At 35.5% G+C, this 19,514-nt stretch overlaps 1 protein-coding gene across 3 annotated transcripts; it reads left to right on the forward strand.

The window, feature by feature from the left end:
* The first annotated feature begins 91 nt into the window (after positions 1-91).
* Positions 92-19,191, forward strand: ncstn (nicastrin). Of its 3 annotated transcripts, none has more exons than XM_028020121.1 (17): positions 92-203; positions 2,389-2,490; positions 2,917-3,040; positions 4,189-4,310; positions 6,041-6,186; positions 7,365-7,518; positions 7,722-7,834; positions 8,996-9,148; positions 9,240-9,344; positions 10,581-10,658; positions 11,688-11,857; positions 11,958-12,060; positions 12,521-12,619; positions 13,219-13,306; positions 14,727-14,890; positions 15,112-15,324; positions 18,166-19,191. In XM_028020121.1, exons 1-17 carry the CDS (start codon positions 146-148, stop codon positions 18,286-18,288), a joined length of 2,115 nt encoding a protein of 704 aa, XP_027875922.1. In that variant the 5' UTR covers positions 92-145; the 3' UTR covers positions 18,289-19,191. The 3 variants fall into 3 exon arrangements, with proteins under 3 accessions (XP_027875922.1, XP_027875923.1, XP_027875924.1); XM_028020122.1 differs by having other exon boundaries at positions 7,365-7,509; XM_028020123.1 differs by having other exon boundaries at positions 7,365-7,503.
* Positions 19,192-19,514: the final 323 nt, after the last annotated feature.

A 19,514-nucleotide genomic window follows, 5' to 3' on the forward strand; every position in this document is an offset into this window, starting at 1 on the left:
ACGCGCTCCAGTGCCACTTTCAAGATGGCGTAACGACGTCTACGTATGGGCTTTTCTTAAGGGAAGCGGAACCAAAAAACCGGAACCCGGGTGTTTCCCAAATCTTCACTTCCTGTTGTGTTTTTCTGCCTTTCAAACCAGGAAGATGGATTTGTTGTCGAACAAATGGATTGTATATTTGGCATTATGTCTGTTTGTCGCTGGTAAGTTGAATTATTAGACTGTCGAGCCTGTGGCGCTTTATGTCTAGCATTAGCCGAAGTATGTCTGTCTTTTATTAGATTAGCTTGGTAGATTTCCTTGTGCCGTAGCTAGCTGGATGCTAGGCTAGTTAGCCGTAGCAACAGCTGCACTGTTTGTCTTTTAAATCTTCGTTTTGTGCAAGTTTAGGAACTGCGTTCTGGAATGGGGGTAATTTTAGTACATTTGCGTTCACATAAGACTGAAAAATGACCGTATTTTGTCTTGTCAAAGGTCAGAGATGACTTTTTAAGTCAGTCAGAAACAACGCTGAAGTCAGCTTTTGCTTTGGCACACCGGTAAGAGGCTGTTTGACCGTTCTTAAGAAATCTGAACCACCTTCCAGCTGGCTCTAACTCAAAATCCTAAATTACGTAGGATATTTATACCGGATTTATGTAATTCTGCAGTAAACAGTCACATTCCTGCGAGGACCGTACCGTTTGTGAGCGGGGAAACATTTCAAATCTGTTTATGGAAGCTCAAAGGGCCTTTGATCGAGGTTAGTCCAGAAAACATTTATTTACACACAGTTTGTGATTTTTGAATCTTAAATAAAGTACTTAGATTCGTAAAATCTGGATTGTACTGAATACATGTTACTTAAAACATGTATTCGTGTCATTATTAACATGAAGACATGTAAAAGTAAATTTAAAAAAAGCCACGTCCGCTTTTGCGACTACTTTAATTAAATTATTTAAAAATTGAATTTCTTCGCTGAAAAGTTCTGCATTGTAAACACAGAATCTTGCATATTTTTTTAAAACATTAAATGCTGGTTCTTCTTGGCATTGCTAGCAAAACAGACTATTTTGAATTATTTTAAACTATATACAATTTAAAATAATTCAGTGCAGGTTTGACCATTTTGTGATCTTTTATTTAAATATTTTGAACATTAGTATTTCAAAGAGAAAAACCCTTTAGTGAAACGCCGAATCAGAAGCGAACTTCGGCGTCGTAGTGACTTGACATCAGCGTGACTGCTCGTGATTTTCCGCGGAGATTCACTTCCACGATATCAAACTAAACTTACTGCATTTCCCCCTTTTTATTTTAAAATACAAACATCACTTTTAGAGAGTCAAAGAGTATAGTTTTTTGAACCAGGTATTTATTCCCTTTTTTTCAGAATGTACTCCGGTTATATTTTCAATTTAGAAGATGTAAAATAATAATAATAAAATTACTGCATTTTGAGCAAAAGTTATTTTACTGCCTCTTTAATTTTAAGTATATAAACTTTGTTTAAACTTTTATCTGAGGTATGGATGTTATTATGCATTTTTACGTCTACTAAATGAATGCACCTTGTTATTAATGGAGAAATAATATAATATACATTTCTGAACTGACTTTGCAATGTATTATCAAGATTCCTTTAATCTTGAGTTCTTAAGGACAATTTTTATTAGTAAAAATCTACTGTAGATTTTAAAGGGATATTTTATTTTGTTGCTATGATGCAAAATGGATTTATATCTGGACAGATGTCATCTTAAATGTAAATAAATATAGTAAATAATTTTAGGACAGCAGTAGTTTTGAAGCTATTTCTTCAAAAGGAGTTAACAAAGCTAATGTGGATTTATCTGTTTAATTGCTTAGAGGGATAAAAGGGGGGAAGTAAGGTGTTATTGTACTCTAATTTAGTTGCAATTCCAAAAAAGCAAAAAGTAAGACAAATTCATGATGTAGCTATATTCTGTTAGAGTTCCTATTCAGCCTGGAAAGCAGCAATTCAAAGTATTTCCTAGAAATGAATAAGTGTGAATAAATCATAAAAAAGTATTTGTAATTCCTGATGTTATTCCTCACTTATTGTTTAAAATATTGATCCATCTTTGCATCCAGATGTTGTTTCTGGCTCCATATTTAAAGCAAAATCTGCCAGAAATTTATATTGAAGTTTTGTATCTTTAATTTTGATCATTTTAGTAAAAGAATGACATTTTAGCAAATGTATAATGGAGCATGGTCTATACATTTTGTACAACTGGTTATTTCACTGAAAATGTCTGAAAAGGTGAATTATCTGTGTTAAATATTAAAAAAACTTATGAAAATAGTCTTCTATAATACATATAAATGTAAACTTAATTTTAGGGCTTTCTAATTATCACTTTGTGTCATTTCTCTTTGCAGGTATCAATTGTAATTCAGTGGAAAACAAAATTTACGTCAAGCTCAACTACACTGTGCCATGTGTGCGACTTCTTAATTCAACCCATCAAATAGGCTGCCAGTGTGAGTATAGCAGCACATATATGCTGCTTTAGCTGCTTCTGACATTCAAAATATATGCAAATTTATTTTTCCGCCACATAAAGTTGTTACAATTTATTTTAAATGTTTTGCCAACATCCTTATGATGTGTGCCAGCAATTACGGAGGTAATCACTGCTATTTCATTTCCTTCCATGTGACTGTTGTTGATAGAAAGAGCGCTGTAAAGATTAAAGGTCATAGTAAAACACTCCTTCCTGTGATATAAATATTCAAGGATCATAGTCTGACAAACTGTTCTTTCTGTGACACAAACATCCCCAGAATCAATGCATTTTATTGATCTTTATAGTAAATTATTTGATATAATTGAAGTCAGTTTTCAGGACGTTTATTGTTGTGTTTTTGTTTTATTGCTTTTACTAATATTTAGTTCTGCCCGTTTAGCATCTTTGTCAGGCGATGTTGGTGTGCTCCATGTACTTGAGTCAGAAGAAAACCTGGACTTTGTGCTTCGAAATGGCCGCAATCCTCCTTACATGGTCATCATGGAGTCTTCTCTCTTTACCAGGTACGGTTCACCGGTGACCCATCGCCAGAGGTCAGAAGTTTAGTAAAATGTAGACAATATGAAAATGATTCATTATTTAAACTACATTTATTACAAAATAGTGCAAACTTGGTTTTCCAGTTCAAGGTTGGAGCTTTAAAAACATTTATAAAAGAAATTGACATGACACAGTCATAAACATGAAGGAGTCTTCATGAATGTTTATGACTTTTGTCATGAAGTGACATGACTGCTTTTAATGCAAAGTTACATTAAAAGTAATGACACAGTAAGCAATAAATCAGTTAATTGTATGATAAATTAAAACAAGCTCAATAATTTCCATTTGAATGATTTATTGCTTTTCTCTCTTTCTACTCTTTTCTACAAAACCTGAATGATAAAAATCTTCAGTCTGGTGTTTTGTCTCAATTAGTCCTTTTTTCCAAAGGATAATGTTGTTTACAAAGACTTCATAATTCATGTTATTTTTTGTTTCTGTTATTTTATTTATTTATTTTGGATATTTAAAATGTCTTCCAGCATTAAATGTTCATTAGAATTTAAAGTTTATTGATTTTTGAGAATATTTTCTTGCATTATTTTGCCGTTGCCATTACATTGCCTGAAAATTGAATTTCGAGACAGTTTATCAACCTGCAAAATGTGTTATTGTGACAGGTCTAATTAAAAGTTTATTAATCGTGTCAACTTTGCGTTATTGTGGGAATAATGACATTTTAATGCAAAGTTGCATTAAATCTGGCATTAAAAGTAAATTAATAGTGTCATTATTTACCAAATAACCTTAATAAACATTCATGAAAACTCCTTCATGTGTATGACAGTGTCATGTCAATCTTATGCACACCCCTTCAAATAAAGTATTACCAAAATAATCTTACATATACTAAAAAAAAAACAATAAAAGTCAAAGGTAAAACACAAAGTCTTTTATCAACCATGTTTGCCACGTTAATTCAGTTTTATAGTAAATACGACCACAAACATCCAGTAGTTCTACTCCAGAACAAATTTTAGTGAACTTAGTTAGGAAACTTTGCAATAAAAAAACCTTTCCAAACATGTTTTTAGGAGTAGAAATGAACAAGACACACCCTGTATATATATAATTTAGTTCCTAAATTGTGTGAATTGTCGCCCGTCAGATCCGTCATGATGAAGCTGAAGAACGGCTTCAGCAGGGTGGCCGGCGTCGCCGTGGTGGAGCCCACCTCCAACCCACCGGATGGCTTCTCCCCTCACACTCGCTGTCCCAACGAGAACACAGGTGGGTCAGACGTGTTGCCATGGAAACAGAGAGGGCAAAGCGTAGGCCTGTCGCGATAAATTAATCGTATGATAAATTAAAACTACCGACATCATTTTAATTATCGCCATTATCGTCTCTTCCGGCCTTTTTCTCTTTCTGTTGATGACACCGAATGAAAAAAGGCTCAACTCCGGTGCTCTCCACTGACCCTCCTTCCTCATTTCCTTAGTGTAAAGCCCAGCGCACACAATCTTAGAGCTGTCGGCCGATTGTCGGCCCATTTTCAAAACCTGACAGACCACACATTAGCCGACAGAAATCCTAGGTATAACTGTTAATCAGGTTCGTTCCTGCCGTGTGGTGTCCAACAATGGGCACAAAATAATGGCTACAAGTTCAGTGAACTAATTTTAAAACCAGGCATTAATCAATGCTTTACTACAATCTACCTGCAATGCATGTGGCTAGTGTCAGTGTAAAGTCCTGACTGAATGAAAATCATTATAACCTATTTACGTCACGTTAACGAAGAACAGCTGAAAAGTTACCGGTTTATCAACTGCGGTAGCAATTTCGCTCCAACTCCTCCTCTTGTCATTTCTATATTCTTTGCATGTTGAATAAACATTAATGTTGTTTCCACATATCATCTCCAATGTCCGCTGGACTTCGGGTTGCGCCGTTTCAGCTGTTTGGGATTCTCCGACATAATTTCCCCTCAGAAAACACGGAGGAGAATCCGCGCTTTCTGATTGGCTACCTGTCACATTCAACAGGCTGAGTTAACGATCCCAGTCGGGAAAACCCCTGATTTAGATCGGAGCGGCAACGACGATCTACCGTAACACACCACACAATCTTAGAAAGACCAACGTTTTAAGATTGTTGTATGGGGAAAAATAGGAGCAAAAAATCATGTAGTGTGAATTATTGCATCAGGTAGTCCATGTACCCATCTTCTCTATTTTAAATCTAATTATTACTGAAGGGCAACATAAAATACAGACTTCATAATCTGCCCTCTTTTGGTTGAATGCAGTATTTATTTCCACTTTGGCTTTATGTTGTTTAGTTTTTATCAAGTACATTTTTTATTAATGGAGACTGAGAATCCATTTTGTTTTTGGTTGTTTTGTTTATTTAGTTTATCAGCTCCAGTGTGAAATATTCTTTTGAAAATAAAGTGTATCTATCTTTGGCAGGAAATCGCATGGATTATTACGTCATTTCCATTAAATCAGTGTAAAAAGATCTTCAAACAATATTATCGTTTATCGCAATAATTTTTTGAGACAATTAATCGCTCAGCAAAATTTGCTATCGTGACAGGCCTAGCAAAGCGTCAATACCAGTACTTAAGTAAAACCGAATACTTTAGGTTGAGTTCTTGGGATTATTTAGTTTTTTGTTGCAAAAGGTCAGAAAAGATGGAGTTCCAGTACTTTACTTAATGTAAGTTAAGATTAAGACATTACTCTTTTGCAGAGTTGTGTAGTAACTAGTTACATTTACTTGAGAAACCTTTTTGCAATAATGCACTTTTAGTAGAACTTTTACTACGCTGTGCTTTTTACTTTCATTTGAGTAATTTTATTATGAAGTGTTTGTACTCTTGCTTGAATAAAATTTCTGGATTTTCTACCCACTGCATGAAAAACAAACATGTTTTAACCAAAAACTCACCAGATGCAGACACAATTAGGATAATCTGGATGATTTTTATTCACTTTTCTCGCTGTCCCCCTCAGGTGTGTACTCTGAGAACTACGGTCCAGGTCTGGCCCACTGCAACACCACAAAGTGGAATCCCCTCGGCAACGGTTTATCCTACGAGGAGTTCGACTTTCCCATCTTTTCTATGAAAGACGACAATGACACACAGCTCTTACGGCAGGTAAAGACTCCAACAAATAGCTTAGATTTTATTCAATTCATAGCTGTTCTAATGTTGCTGCACAAAATGATTTCGACCTTTAATATTTTTTACTGTTTAGTGACATGAAAGTATAAATCGGTTATTAACAGGTTAGAAACACGTGAAATTGAAGTGAAGATGTTTTTTTATTGGCTGGTTTTAGAAATTATGACAAAGTCGATTTTTAGCATAAAGAAAAGACGCAGATGTTGCACAGCAACAAATTGTTTGTGAAAAACAACAAAATCCCAATAGTTTTGATCTAGTTTCTTGTGCAAACATTTTAGTATGCTTGAAATAAGACAAAAATAACTTAGAAATAACTTTTCAGCAAAAATTGGAGCTTGACTTAAGTCAATAATTCTTTAATATTGATGGAAAAATATTAGTTATAAGTGAAATAAACTGCCAGTAGAACAAGACATTTTTCATCAACATTAAGGAAGTATTTACTTAAATGAAGCTCCTATTTTTGCTGAAAAATTACCTGTAGGTTAGTTTTGTCTTATTTAAACCATACTCAGATATTTGTACTAGGAACTACACCAAAAATACTTTGTAAGACTTTGTGTTTTTGCAGTGTCGTAATCCTTACGTTGTTGTCAATGGATCAATTTTAAAGTTATTCAGCAATGGGAGGCGACAGTATTCCTGCAAGATCATAACAAGACGAAGAAAGATAATAGAAATAAAGCACAACTTTAAGCTGCGGCTTTTTGTGAAGCATTGACTGCAGCTTCTGTAGAGAAGTCTGTTTAAATGCTGAATCAGGAGTGGTGGGACAATGATCTGATGCACTTCAGTGATGCAGACCTCTTTCATAATTTTGATTATTTTAATTTCCAGCCATTGTTTATGTCCAGATTTATGGAGTCTGGCTTCTTCTGGTGCAGAATTATGAAGCATGTCTCACATCAGTGACGTAAAATTTGGATAAAATGTGACCGTTTCGACTGCAAATTTAGCACCATGTATGGAAGTACCTTGATTCTGATTTTTTTCTGGGTAAAAGTGTCATTCAGATTGCTGTGAAAAAGTCTGATTTGTATCGTATTTCCCTTCTGCGTGAGAAACTACAAAGAAATTGTGTTTTCTGTCTACTTCTTTGGACACAAACCCACAGTTTAGTGAATGTGTTTGCTTCTCTCCGTTCTCAGTGCTACATGGATCACAACCGTCCCGTGAATGGCAGCGACCCTCAGTACCCTCTCTGCGCCATGCAGCTTTCTTCCCACATGTCCGCCGTCACCAGCACACCCACCTGCATGAGGAGAAACAGCATCAGCTTTAGCATGAGTAATGGTCAGCCTGGTAATCTCACAGCATCGCAAAGTCAAAACAATAACTTAAGTACTCTTCCAGTACCGATATGTGGTTGTTTTGAACTTTATTGGGCACTTCCTGGATTATTTATTCATCCTAAATGCTGTGATATGGTGAAAACATTGAATAAATTAGCTTTTATTGGTAATTATTGCTTTCTAATCTATTATTTTGCTTGCTTCTCCTGATAGACATGGTGTGTGATCCGTTGAGTGACCAGAATATTTGGGCCCCTAGTAAACCTTTGAACACCACACAAAACGGCCACAAGGCAAATGAGAGCGTGATCATCGTATCAGCCAGGGTGAGTGTCTGTCAGCGTTTAAGCAAACACAATAAGAAAGACTTTTACTTTTTCTGAAGCTCCCTGCTGATTCTCATGTGAGGGAAGCAGCTGCTGTCACATGACTATAAGCGTAAGCTAGTAAATACTCTTGATCCAGCTTCATTTCTGTGTATTTTTCTCTTGAAGAAGCCAGAATTTTCTGCAGATGCCAGTTAGGGACTGTAGAACTGCGTGATGTGACCTATCTTCCTAGTTTTAGTCAGAACTCCAGCAGCAGCATTCTGGATCTAATCGATTTTTTTAGGCAGACCTGTGAAGACACTGTTGCAGTAATAAATGCAACTAAAGATAAACACATGATTCTCTAGATCTTGCTGAGACATTAGTCTAATCTTGGAAATGTTCTTCAGGTGATAGAAGGCCGACTTTGTAACTATCTTTATGTGGCTCTGAAGGTTCAGGTCAGAGTCCATCACTACACCCAGATTTCCAGCTGTAATACCTGAAGCTGTTCGTTGACTGTAATAACTTCAGTTTTGTTTCTAGTTAGCTGAAGAAAGTTATGCCACATCCAGGCATCTCTATTGAACTTGATTGGGTTCTCAGTGACATTCTAATGTAGAGCAGTGAGGTAGCGAATCTTATTACTTGTTTTAATCTGAGCTAGTGAGATAAGAAGAAGAAGAATTACTTTATTCATCCCAGCAGGGAAATTATAAATTATTATAATTTAATAATTATAATATAAATATTAAATAGGAGGGATTCGAGGATTGAACTTTGAGGTATCCCAGATGCAACATCTGTCTGCACTGATGAGAAATTACCATCTTAAAAGAAATATTTATTCTTTTAAGATTCAAGCTAGTCAAAGTCCTACAGTTGTCCTACATTTCCCAGAATGCAACTGATAGCAGCTTGGAGTATTTTTAAAATAAACGTGGCAGAAAATATGTAAAATGAAATTTTTTCAGCATCTAATCATGTTGTGTGTACTTTTTTGTCACTTAATTGTGAACTACACATTTATGTAAAACAAACATTTATGTTTTCCTCATATCAAGAAGATTTTCTCCATTTTTGATCATTTCATGAAGGAGTTTATAGCCGCATGTTAACTGATAGGTTGGAGAATAAGTAAATGAAACACCTGATTTTCTTTTTCTTTCATGTCTGCAGCTCGACAGCAGGTCCTTTTTCTCTGAGATCGGCCCCGGGGCGGAGAGCGCGGCCTCGGGCCTCGTCACCCTGCTGGCGGCGGCTCACGCTCTACGAAACGCCACGCAGGACGCTCAGCTGGACCGAACCATCTTCTACACTTTCTTCCACGGGGTTTGTTCACTCCCCGTTTTTAACAAACACCAAGTTTGATTTACTTTCTGCATGTTTGGTCACTTAAACCATCATTCTACTTTAAACTCAGGAAACGTTTGACTACATCGGCAGTTCGAAAATGGTTTATGATATGGAGAAAAATCAGTTCCCAATAGATCTGGACAACGTTCACTCTGTGCTGGAGATTGGACAGGTGCGTTTTGGAAAACTTGTTTTTTGCCTTTCTTTATAAGTTGTGAAGCAAATTAAACCAGTTCCTAATTCTGCATGTTTTGTTTGAAGTCCAAAAGATCAATATTGGTGCTTAGTGCTGGGTGATATGGTTCAATTATTGTGACGATTAATCAATTAATCGGAAAAAAAACCCTATAGATATTAATTTCACCATTTAAGCCTTTTTTATACAATATTAGAAACACATTAAAAGATGGAAATAAACAATTTAGTTCCTTTTTAAAGTAAGAAAATGAACATTTTATTGCATAAAATACAATAACTGAGCATTCCTTCTGTAAATCTGAACGGAGACTTGAGGAGTTTAGTCTAAAACCTGTTGATAGACAAAGGTGTTTTATCTTGAATGCAAAATATATTTATTTTTGTACAGTGTTGGCTTAATTACTGCTCTGAATAAGTCTCTTTTTTTTTTACAGCAGATGGCCTTTTTTGAGTCTGTTTCTCCAGTTAAACATTAACTGATTACTAAATTATTTCAGTAATCAATTAATCTGAAATTTGATATCAATATCTATCACAATATTAAACAAATAACATTATTTTTGTCAGTATTTATTGCTCTCTAGAGTTATTAGGTGATATGTAAAGATATTAAAAGTTTATTGTGATCAAACTTCATACAACTGCTTTGGATAAATAAGATATGCACATAACTTTTAAACTAAAATATGAACTCATAATGAAAATGGATATTATTTAAGTTTATTATTATTTATTATTATTATTATTATTTTTACTTTTACTATTATTAACCTTTATGTCATCAGAAAATCCAATTGAGTTTAAGAATCTGTTTTTCAGGAGAATCCCAGCCAATATTGGCACAAATTCTTTTACTTGCGTAAAATAAAAATATTTGCATTCAGATATAAATTTTAAATATTTAATATACTTTTATAGTTTTATTGTGCAGCTCTATCAGTGTTTTAGATTTTTAAGAATCACAGCGTTTGCTTTGTGCAAACTGTATTATTCTGATAGCAAAATGAATCCTTTTTTTGTAATAATCAAATAATTTTTCACCATTTACATTTTCTTCTGTCTGTTCGTGATGTCATCTATTCTGCACACTGTGCTAAATAGCAAAACACTTTTATTTTATATTACTTGAGTGGCTATATTTCCTTTGTACATAAAGTAAGTGAAGTGAATATATTTGCAGTGGTTAATTATATTTAGTCGTCTTTTCCAGGTGGGATTGCATTCCAGCTCCAACCTCTGGCTCCACACGGATCCAGTCTCTATGAGGAACAGCAGCATTCAGGAAGAGGTTTGTTCTACATAAAACCAGAAGTTTACATACACCAAATAAAAATACACACATTTCCTTTCTTTTTTTAAAGAGAAAAAATCTTTGGTTGAGTTATATTACAGCTTTATTTGGGTATTATTATGACTTCATTCTCATATTTTCTTTAGTTCTTCTTATCCAGGCCCCTAATAATCCATTATGGGAACCAGGGATTCTTTCTGACAGCAGAAGGGAAACTCAGAGACAGCGACAGAAAAGAGTCACACTTAATATTTATAGTTATTGACGAGGGTAGATTCATCCGGTGAGTCATCCTGCAGCAGCTCTGTTGTTTCACAGAGGTTACTTTCATGCTGCATGTTCACATTTTCAAACTAGATGCCTTTCTTAAAAAGCAAAATTATTTTTTACGTTTTGGATCTAATATGCATAACATCTCTTTTCCAAAAACAAAATACAAACAATAAACAAAAAATTTGACTACTTTACTTGCTTGATTTTAGTTTTGTTTTTTTTAGCTTGCGAATACTTTTGAATCGACGATTTTGGCCCAGGTGACAAAGAGTTTAGACACCCCTGCTTAAAGTAAGGTAACACTTTATTTGAAGGGGTGTGCATAAGACTGACATGACATAACACCTGTTATTAACATGAAGGAGTCTTTATAAATGTTTATAATGGTTGTAATGAAGTGTGATTTGGTAAATAATGACACTTTTAATGCAAAGTTTACACTTTTAATGGAGTTTTCATGCAAATTTTAATGGAACTTTGCATTAAAAGTGTAATTATTTACAGAGTAATACAAGGTTGACATGTTTAATGGCCTTTTAATGCAACTTTTAGTACAACTTCACGATAAAAGTAATTATTTACCGAATGATACTTAATGACAACAGTTATAAACATCTATGAAGGCTCCTTCATTTCATAACAGCTGTCATGTCATGTCAGTCTTATGCACAACCCTTCAAATAAAGTGTTACTGTAAGTAAATATGTAGATATAGAGATTAAAATTGGATTCCTCTTTGTTGATCCTCTTCAGGTGAAGAACCTGATCGCCAACCTGAACTCAGCTGCTGCAGGTTTAAACGTCTCTGTGAAGGAACCCGGCGTCACTCAGCCGCTGCCTCCGTCGTCCTTCCAGAGGTTCCTGCGAGCCCGGCCGTTCCCCGGCGTCGTTATTGAGGACTACAACTCCAGTTTCTCCAACAAGTATTACTATTTTCATTTAGAGAACTCTCTTTTTGGAGCATTGGGATGTTGCTGCTGCTGGATTTAGTGGTGTTGGATGCTGATTTGTGTCTGTGCGCAGGTACTTCCAAAGCATGTTTGACAACGCAGACAGTTTGAACGTCTCGTACCCCCCGAACCTGACGCCAGAGGAGCAGCTGAACCACGTCACGGACACTGCAAAGGTCAGAACATTTATGATTGATTTACTGTAGTTCAACAAAACATCCAACTTGGACATTAAATCAATAACAATATCTCATGATAAACCTGTGATCAATATTAATAGATAATATTCAATATTTATAATATTCACTGAACTCCGGTCCAGAACCGAAAGGTTGTAGCTGCTCAGCCTCTTAATGTTCCTGGAATCAGCTCACTCACTCACTCTTTGGTTACCTAGCAACAACCTGCTGAGTAACTGGTGGTTACCTAGCAACAACTTGTTGAGTAACTTGTGGAACAACAGTTTAAGGTTTCTCCTTAAACTGTTCATTATTTAAAGGTTGTTCATTCTTTCATATGTTTTTTTTCAATCAATCATTCATTCATTTATCCATCCACTAACTGTTTATCCATTCATCCATTCATATCAGTTGTGGTTGAGCTGCATCTATAATCTTAGTTTCTGTTTCTTCTCAGTCTCTGGCTGAAGTGGCGACCATGGTGGCTCGAGCTTTGTTTATTCAGGCCGGAGGAGAGAAAACGCAGATCAGCAGTATTAAAGCGGACGAACTCATGGTAAGACTGTGAACTGCATTAATATCTTAAAATACTCAATACTGCAGTACAAGGTAAATTCATTCACTCATACACCACATTTACTGTTTACTTTATCCACATGAAAATTTTCATAGTTTAACATCATTACAGGAAATAAGAGCAAGATTAATCTAAAACAAAAACTAGGTTCCATTGAAAGTTGATTTATTAATTGTGGATTAAATGCATTTCACATGTTTACGTCTAGTTCTAACAAGTTGAACTTAACTTTTTAAAATGTTTTAGTCTAATTTTGTGATTATTTCTACATATTGAAGGCCAGAAATGCTATGCTTTGCATTTTAGCTCTACAAATTATAAATAACAGTCCTGATGAAAATAAGGCCCACCTTGTTTTAAATTCTAGGTTTATTTTATATTTAGTTTTTTTTCCACAAACGTTTTTATTCTGAAAGATTTTTTTTTTTTTTTTTGCTGTTTTGTTGCATCAAACTAACTCTGGTATCTGACAAGTAGAAGCACAAGTGAATACAAAACGTTTTGTTGATATAAAATGTTATTAGATATTCCCATGAAGGTTCTTCTCATTTATCAGAAATGTTGTTATTTTGTCTCAGGTGAGCCGAATGCTGTACAGTTTCCTCATATCGTCGAATAACTCCTGGACCCAAGAGATCGTAGGCCTAAAGGACATTGTTCATCTCAGTAAGTTAGCTTTGTTTTTGTTTTTTTAAAACAAAAAATAAATGTTTTTTCTCTTCTTGAACAAAGTGCATCACAAAGTAATCACGTCCCTGGATCGTTTTCACGTTTTGTCTCATTATAACCACCAACTTTTTCATAAGTATTTTGCTGCGACCAGCACAAGGTAGTGCAAACTTTATGGCATAACGTTGCTGCTATAAACTCGGAGGATATGCAGTTTTATTAAGCAATCACAACTGCATATTTGTTGATACAGTCATTTAAATTTATTTGTGAACACATGAACTCAAATAAGAGTTAAGTGTTGAGTAACTGATGAAATTATCAATCATTTAATATTTAAAAATTACATCATCACACAGACCAAAATATTTGGTAAGTGGAAATTTTGGTATTTTAAGAATGAAAATGACAATAATTTATATAAGTAACAAAAGATAACAAAGTCAGGCAAAAGAAAATGTTTCCAAATAAGTTTCTTTCAATAAAAAAACTTAGGAAACTTTAAGAAAAACTGCTGGTGTGTGTCTGGTGAAATTTTGTTTTTCATTCAGTGGGTAGAAAATCCAGAAATTTTACTCAAGTAAGAGCAGAAATACTTGTTAATAAAATGACTCAAGTGAAAGTAAAAGTACATTTTTTTTCAAAAAAAATTAACTTGCTACTGCCCAACTGTGCAACCAGAGGAAGATGAGGAATAATAAGAAATTAAGGAAAATTAAAGAAAAAATTAACAAACTTTTTGTTTCCTTACCTCCTTCTTCTTCTCCTTCTTTTCTTTGAATCAACGTCACATTATTAATAATAATAATGATAATATACATTATTTAAAACCAGACAGTGTACAAGTCAAACATAAACAACACAATTTGATCCGCTGTACCAGATGATAGCAGAAGCTAATTTGGCAGATTACAAAATAAATATACAATAAAGATGTACAAAATGCTGCGTTCATGGACCCGTGAGTAAATGGCAATGCCCGCAATCAGAAAGGTATGCGCCGTTTTCAATGCTCCATTGGCTCCTCAGGGTTTTTGGCAGGAATGTGATTCCATAAAAATTGTGAGGTAGAATGAAAATGGTTGAGACCTTTTTTTTTATATATGTTATTTTTAATTTATTTCTTAATTATTTATTTACTTGGTCTTAACATCCCAGTTTTGTGTCTCTCCGAGATTTTAATTTTGTTTTGTTTTTTATTTGTGCACAATGACATTTAAAGGAATTCTGAATCTGATTCTGAATGATATCCAGTGCAGCCCTTTTCCTTTAAAAGCCACCAAATTAGTAAATAATTAACTTTTTGGGTTGCAATGTGAGGAAATGTGCAAATTCAGAGGTTAATGAGTCATTTGCCAAGCCACTCTGTTAAGGTACTTTGGATATTTCTAGTGATTGAAACACACTTTTCTCTCAGACAACAACACAGTGAATTTCTACATCAGTGTGGAGCAGCAGGCCAGCTTACCGACTATTCTCGTCAAGTACCTGTTGGCTAACCTGACCGGGACCGCTGTCAACGTGACGCAGGAAAACTGCAAGAATCAGAAAGAGAGCGAAGACGACAAGGAGAGCAAGCATGTGAGATTAACAGCTGCTTTCATTCCCAAACGTTGACTTAATTCTGATAATTTAGCAAAAATCAAGTAAATTTAAAGGTTGGAGTAAAATTAGAATGACGAAAGAAAAAAATTGTAGTTCTTAGGAGTAACAATGTAATTTCTTAGTTTTTTTCTCTTAAAAGAGCATAACAGCACATTTATTTACCTCCTCCAAACTTCTTCTTCTTCTTCCTTCGTTAGTTGTACAATTACTTCTGGGTTCCGGGCGCAGCGCCCCCTAACAGTACGGAGCGAGACGGATTCTGCGTCCGCTCCACGGTGCATTGGTCCAGAGCCATATCCCCGGCCTTCCTGATGGAGAACTACACCACCAGCGAGTATTCGACATGGACAGAGTCCAGGTGGAAGGAAATCAAAGGACGCATATTCCTGGTGGCCAGCCACGACCTGGAGGTAAATCAGTTATTGATTTTTTAAAATTTACTTATTTATTGTGATGTAAACAAATCAGGTGAAAAGACACAAAAACAAAACAAAATGTACAGAAAAAAATCCATAAACAGTCCATTGCAGTCATTTATTCGTAGTATGGACTGTTTGGAAAAAGAGGGGAAAAGATTAAATAATGCATAAAAGTCATTGATTGCATTACTGATGAAAAATGTACAAAAATGTGCAATTTACAAAACAATTTGGAAGAAAACTGCTGTCTTTAAGCTTGCAGAATCTATTTTAAATGCCTGAAATTCAAATTAAACAAAATTGAAATGATAATTGGAGTGCAAAGATTTCAATCAACTGTGTTTTTGTTGATATGGTTTATAAATGAGAAAGGAAGGAAAAAAGAAAAAAAACATAATATTGAGAAAAGTAAATAAAAGTCCTTGATTACTGACAAGAAAAATAGCAATAGTACTACTTCAAATAAAAACAATAATGATAATAATAAAGTAATATTAGTAATGGAAAAAAATTATTGAAGACAACACATTATTATTTATTGATCTGTTAATTAAAGGAGATTTCTCAGATGCAGTTGCAAAAATTATGCTGTGATCTTGGAGTTTTTTTTATTTGGATGGATTGTTGTGGAATTTGATTTTCTCATTTTTCAAGCCTTAAAAAGTGTGGAAAATAAGAAAATTGAGTATTAAAAGTATTTGAATTTCCACATTTCAGCATCTAAATAATAAAATTAAAGGGTTTCTGTTTACAGTGAATTGGATAATGTCTTTTTCTTTGATTTGCCATGGGTTTTTCCACAAACTGTTTTGAGTTTGAAGTTGCTGACAAAACCCACCGGTGCTTGAAATCCTTGAAAATGCTTGAATTTTATTTGGGTGTTTTCAAGTGCTCGATTTCTGTATAAAGTCCTTGAAAGTGCTTGATATTTTGTAACAAAGCATAATCTAACGTTTGATTAAAAGCCTAAATTTGGAAAACATTATTTACAGTTGAAACCAGATATATTCATACACGTAATATAAAGACAGACATTGTTTTAATCACTGTTTGAAGTTAAGTCAAATCAAACTTTTTTCTTGTTTTAGGTCAGTTAGAATTATCAAAATTATTTCTGTTTTCTAAATGTGGGAAAACTTAATGAGAACATTTTATTTTTGAAAATTGATTAATCCTAATAGCTCTGTCAATTACTGAAATAAATATATTTTATGCAAAGTGTTTTTTGTTTTTTTTGGGTTAAATTAATGTTTAATTTTCGAGTTAATAGGCTGTGCGAGACACACAACCTATGGGTTGAAATTTTATGTTTCAAAACATAAAATTTTGTTTTATTTTAGTTTATTTTGCCCCTGCTGTAGAATGTAAAATATTACCACAAACATATAAATAACAGTAATAAATTATGTAATACAATAGTGATTTAAACCTCTCTTTTTTAGCTCATTTATATTGTTTTTATCTCCAAAATATGGTGGTGGAAAAGTTTGAAAACTTACCTTGAAAATGCTTGAAATGTGCTTGAACTTTACCGTGCACAGATAAATCGATACTTACCCAAGAAATCCAGAAAAGAGATGTTTCTTTTTTTTTTTTATTTTAGCCTAATTTTTATGTCCAATACCGCTGACAAAGAGGCTAGCTTTCTGGAGCATATCGATGAAACTCATCTAATGTTTTCTATTCGGAAAGTTCTAGAAAAATTATACATCTGAAATTATACAGTAGAGGTTTTTGTAGGAATCCTGGATGTATGAGTCTGTTTCATATCACCTTTTCATTCAGAAATCTGTCAGAATCACCTGAAACTTTTCTGTCTGAGTCTTGACGTTTTGCAGCAGAACATACCTGAACTACCAGCGATAATGCAGCTCCATGCAATAAACATAAATCTGTCCAGATGTGACAGAGACGGATCGTATTTCTTGGAGGCATTTCAAGTCTCTGCACGCTCACCGCAGCATCGGGCCGAACTAAATCAGGGCCCCTCATCTGCTATCACCTCCTCACTTCAGGTGGAATTTTAAATAGGGACTCCTTGCACAACGTGTCGATTAAATTTAATGAATCCAAACTTTTGCCCCTCAGAGCAGAGATCAGAAAATGGTTACCCTGCTCATGGTTAGCTTTAGTCTTTAGCTTCGACTGAAAACAATTAGAGATGAGTTGATTTAGACTTAGACTTAGACTGATTTTATTGTCATTTTGCATGCACAGGGTGTATACAGAACGAAATTTCGTTGCATACGGCTCAGGACAGTGTTTTGAGGTTCCAATGTTATGAGGTTACTCCAGAATAAAATAAAATACAATATAAAATATAAAGTGCAGGAATGACAGTAAAATATAAGTTATTTAGCTCTGTACATGTGCAAGGTATGAAGTGGAGACCAGATTTTAAGTGCAGTCCAGTTAAGAGTTCAGCAGTCTGATGGCAAGTGGGAAAAAGCTGTTTTGGAACCTGGTGGACCTGCACCGGATGCTGCGGAACCTCTTTCCAGAGGGCAGCAGGGAGAACAGTCCATGTTGGGGGTGTGAGGGATCACTGACGATGTTTCGGCCTCGGGACATGCAGCGCTGGGGTGAAATGGAGGGAAGGGGGGCCCCGATGATCCTCTCTGCTGTCCGCACCACTCTCCTCACGTTCTTCCAGTCGGAGGCGCTGCAGCCTCCACACCACACAGAATTAAGTCATACAGAAGACGGTGACACATTTATGTAAAAGGACAGTAATAGGATGATTACACAGTGCAGTCCAGTCCAAACTAGCAACATTAGCTTAGCTAATGTTGCTAGTTTCTGGCCCTTTAACTTGAGCTCTTTCTCCTGCAGATGCTGACGCTCGGCGTGGGGATCGGCGTGCTTCTCTCCTCCCTCCTGCTGACCTACATCATGAGCTCCAAGGCTGACATCCTCTTCAGTTCGGGGAGGGAGCCCACCAGCGCCACCTACTGATCCGCAGGGAGTCGTCTCCGGCCCGCCACCACTACACTCCTCCTCCTGCTACTACAATAACCGTTAGTACTACTTCTGTCCCACGCAGACTTTAAAACTCGGCAAGCGAAGGTACACAGACAGCTTTGCCTCGGCTGAACGCGGGGCGCCGGTTCTGACTCCGTGTTCATGGACTCGCTCAGGTGAGGCTTGACGTCAGGACCGGATGGATCTGGACTCTTCAGGAACAGGAAACACTGGTCAGGCACCAGCGGCGTCCTGTCAGTGGACAAGATGTTTATATTTCTCTGGATTTTTTTGGTTTTCACCCTTTTAATGTCAAGGAATGTTTTTGTTTACTGTGTCACGGGACCGGCACAAAACAGTGAGCGTGTGAGAAGCTGCCTGATTGATTTAGAATAATTTTGAGTGGAGGTGTGTGTGTGTGTGTGCGAACTTTGGGGATTGCAATGGTATGTGCAATACTGTAGCCGTCTTCTGTGTAAATGTAGTTAAATTATCAGTTGTAATGATTCAAAAACCACTTTTCGAGCCAATAATCTGTTGGTAAAAATCAAATTTATGCTTTAAACTGACCTAGAAAGGATGATGTTAGGACATTTATACTGTTTATGCCACTACATGTGCATGTATTGTTTTATTTCTTTTAACATTCGAAGGGGAGAAGATCTTGATTCAGCTGAAAAAAATCTGGAAATTTTGAGTTTTAATACTGAAAATGTTCCTGGTACTTTTGCTCTGCACTCCCTTGAATTCCTTTTTTTTTTTTTTTCAACAATCTTAGAGTAACTTTTTGGAGATTTTGACCATTTTGTAGATGAAATGCCTGGAATAAAACACGCATTGTGAGATCTTGAAGACAAAAAAATAAATAAACAAACATTTGCTTCTTTTTTTTTTTAATTCCAAGGCTTTGCGTGTGTCTTGCATGTTGCAGCTATTTGAAACAAATCCTTTACGCTGATAGTAGCGCTTTGTAAACTGCAGTAATAATACTGTGGCTTCTGTTTTACCACATAACCCATAAAAACTGTCGTTTTATTAGAACCTACAAGTTTTCCAGCTCCCTTTATAACTTTGTGGACACAGGATTCCCGTGGCCACATCCAAAGCGGCTCGTTAGTTAGCAGCTTTCGCTGACGCCTGCTTGTTTTAATAGGATTAATATTTTTGCGAGAACAAGGCGGCAGTGTTGATGATCTGCGGGGAAACGGTCGCCAGGACGA

Source organism: Xiphophorus couchianus, chromosome 6, assembly GCF_001444195.1.
Source record: "Xiphophorus couchianus chromosome 6, X_couchianus-1.0, whole genome shotgun sequence".
Classification (NCBI taxonomy): domain Eukaryota; kingdom Metazoa; phylum Chordata; class Actinopteri; order Cyprinodontiformes; family Poeciliidae; genus Xiphophorus; species Xiphophorus couchianus.

Coding starts and splice junctions, on each gene's coding strand:
- ncstn (XM_028020121.1), top strand. CDS start 146: ATGGATTTGTTGTCGAACAAATGGATTGTATATTTGGCATTATGTCTG. Junction 10,659..11,687: donor ACAGCAGCATTCAGGAAGAG/GTTTGTTCTACA, acceptor GATCCTCTTCAG/GTGAAGAACCTGATCGCCAA. Junction 14,891..15,111: donor ACGACAAGGAGAGCAAGCAT/GTGAGATTAACA, acceptor TTCCTTCGTTAG/TTGTACAATTACTTCTGGGT.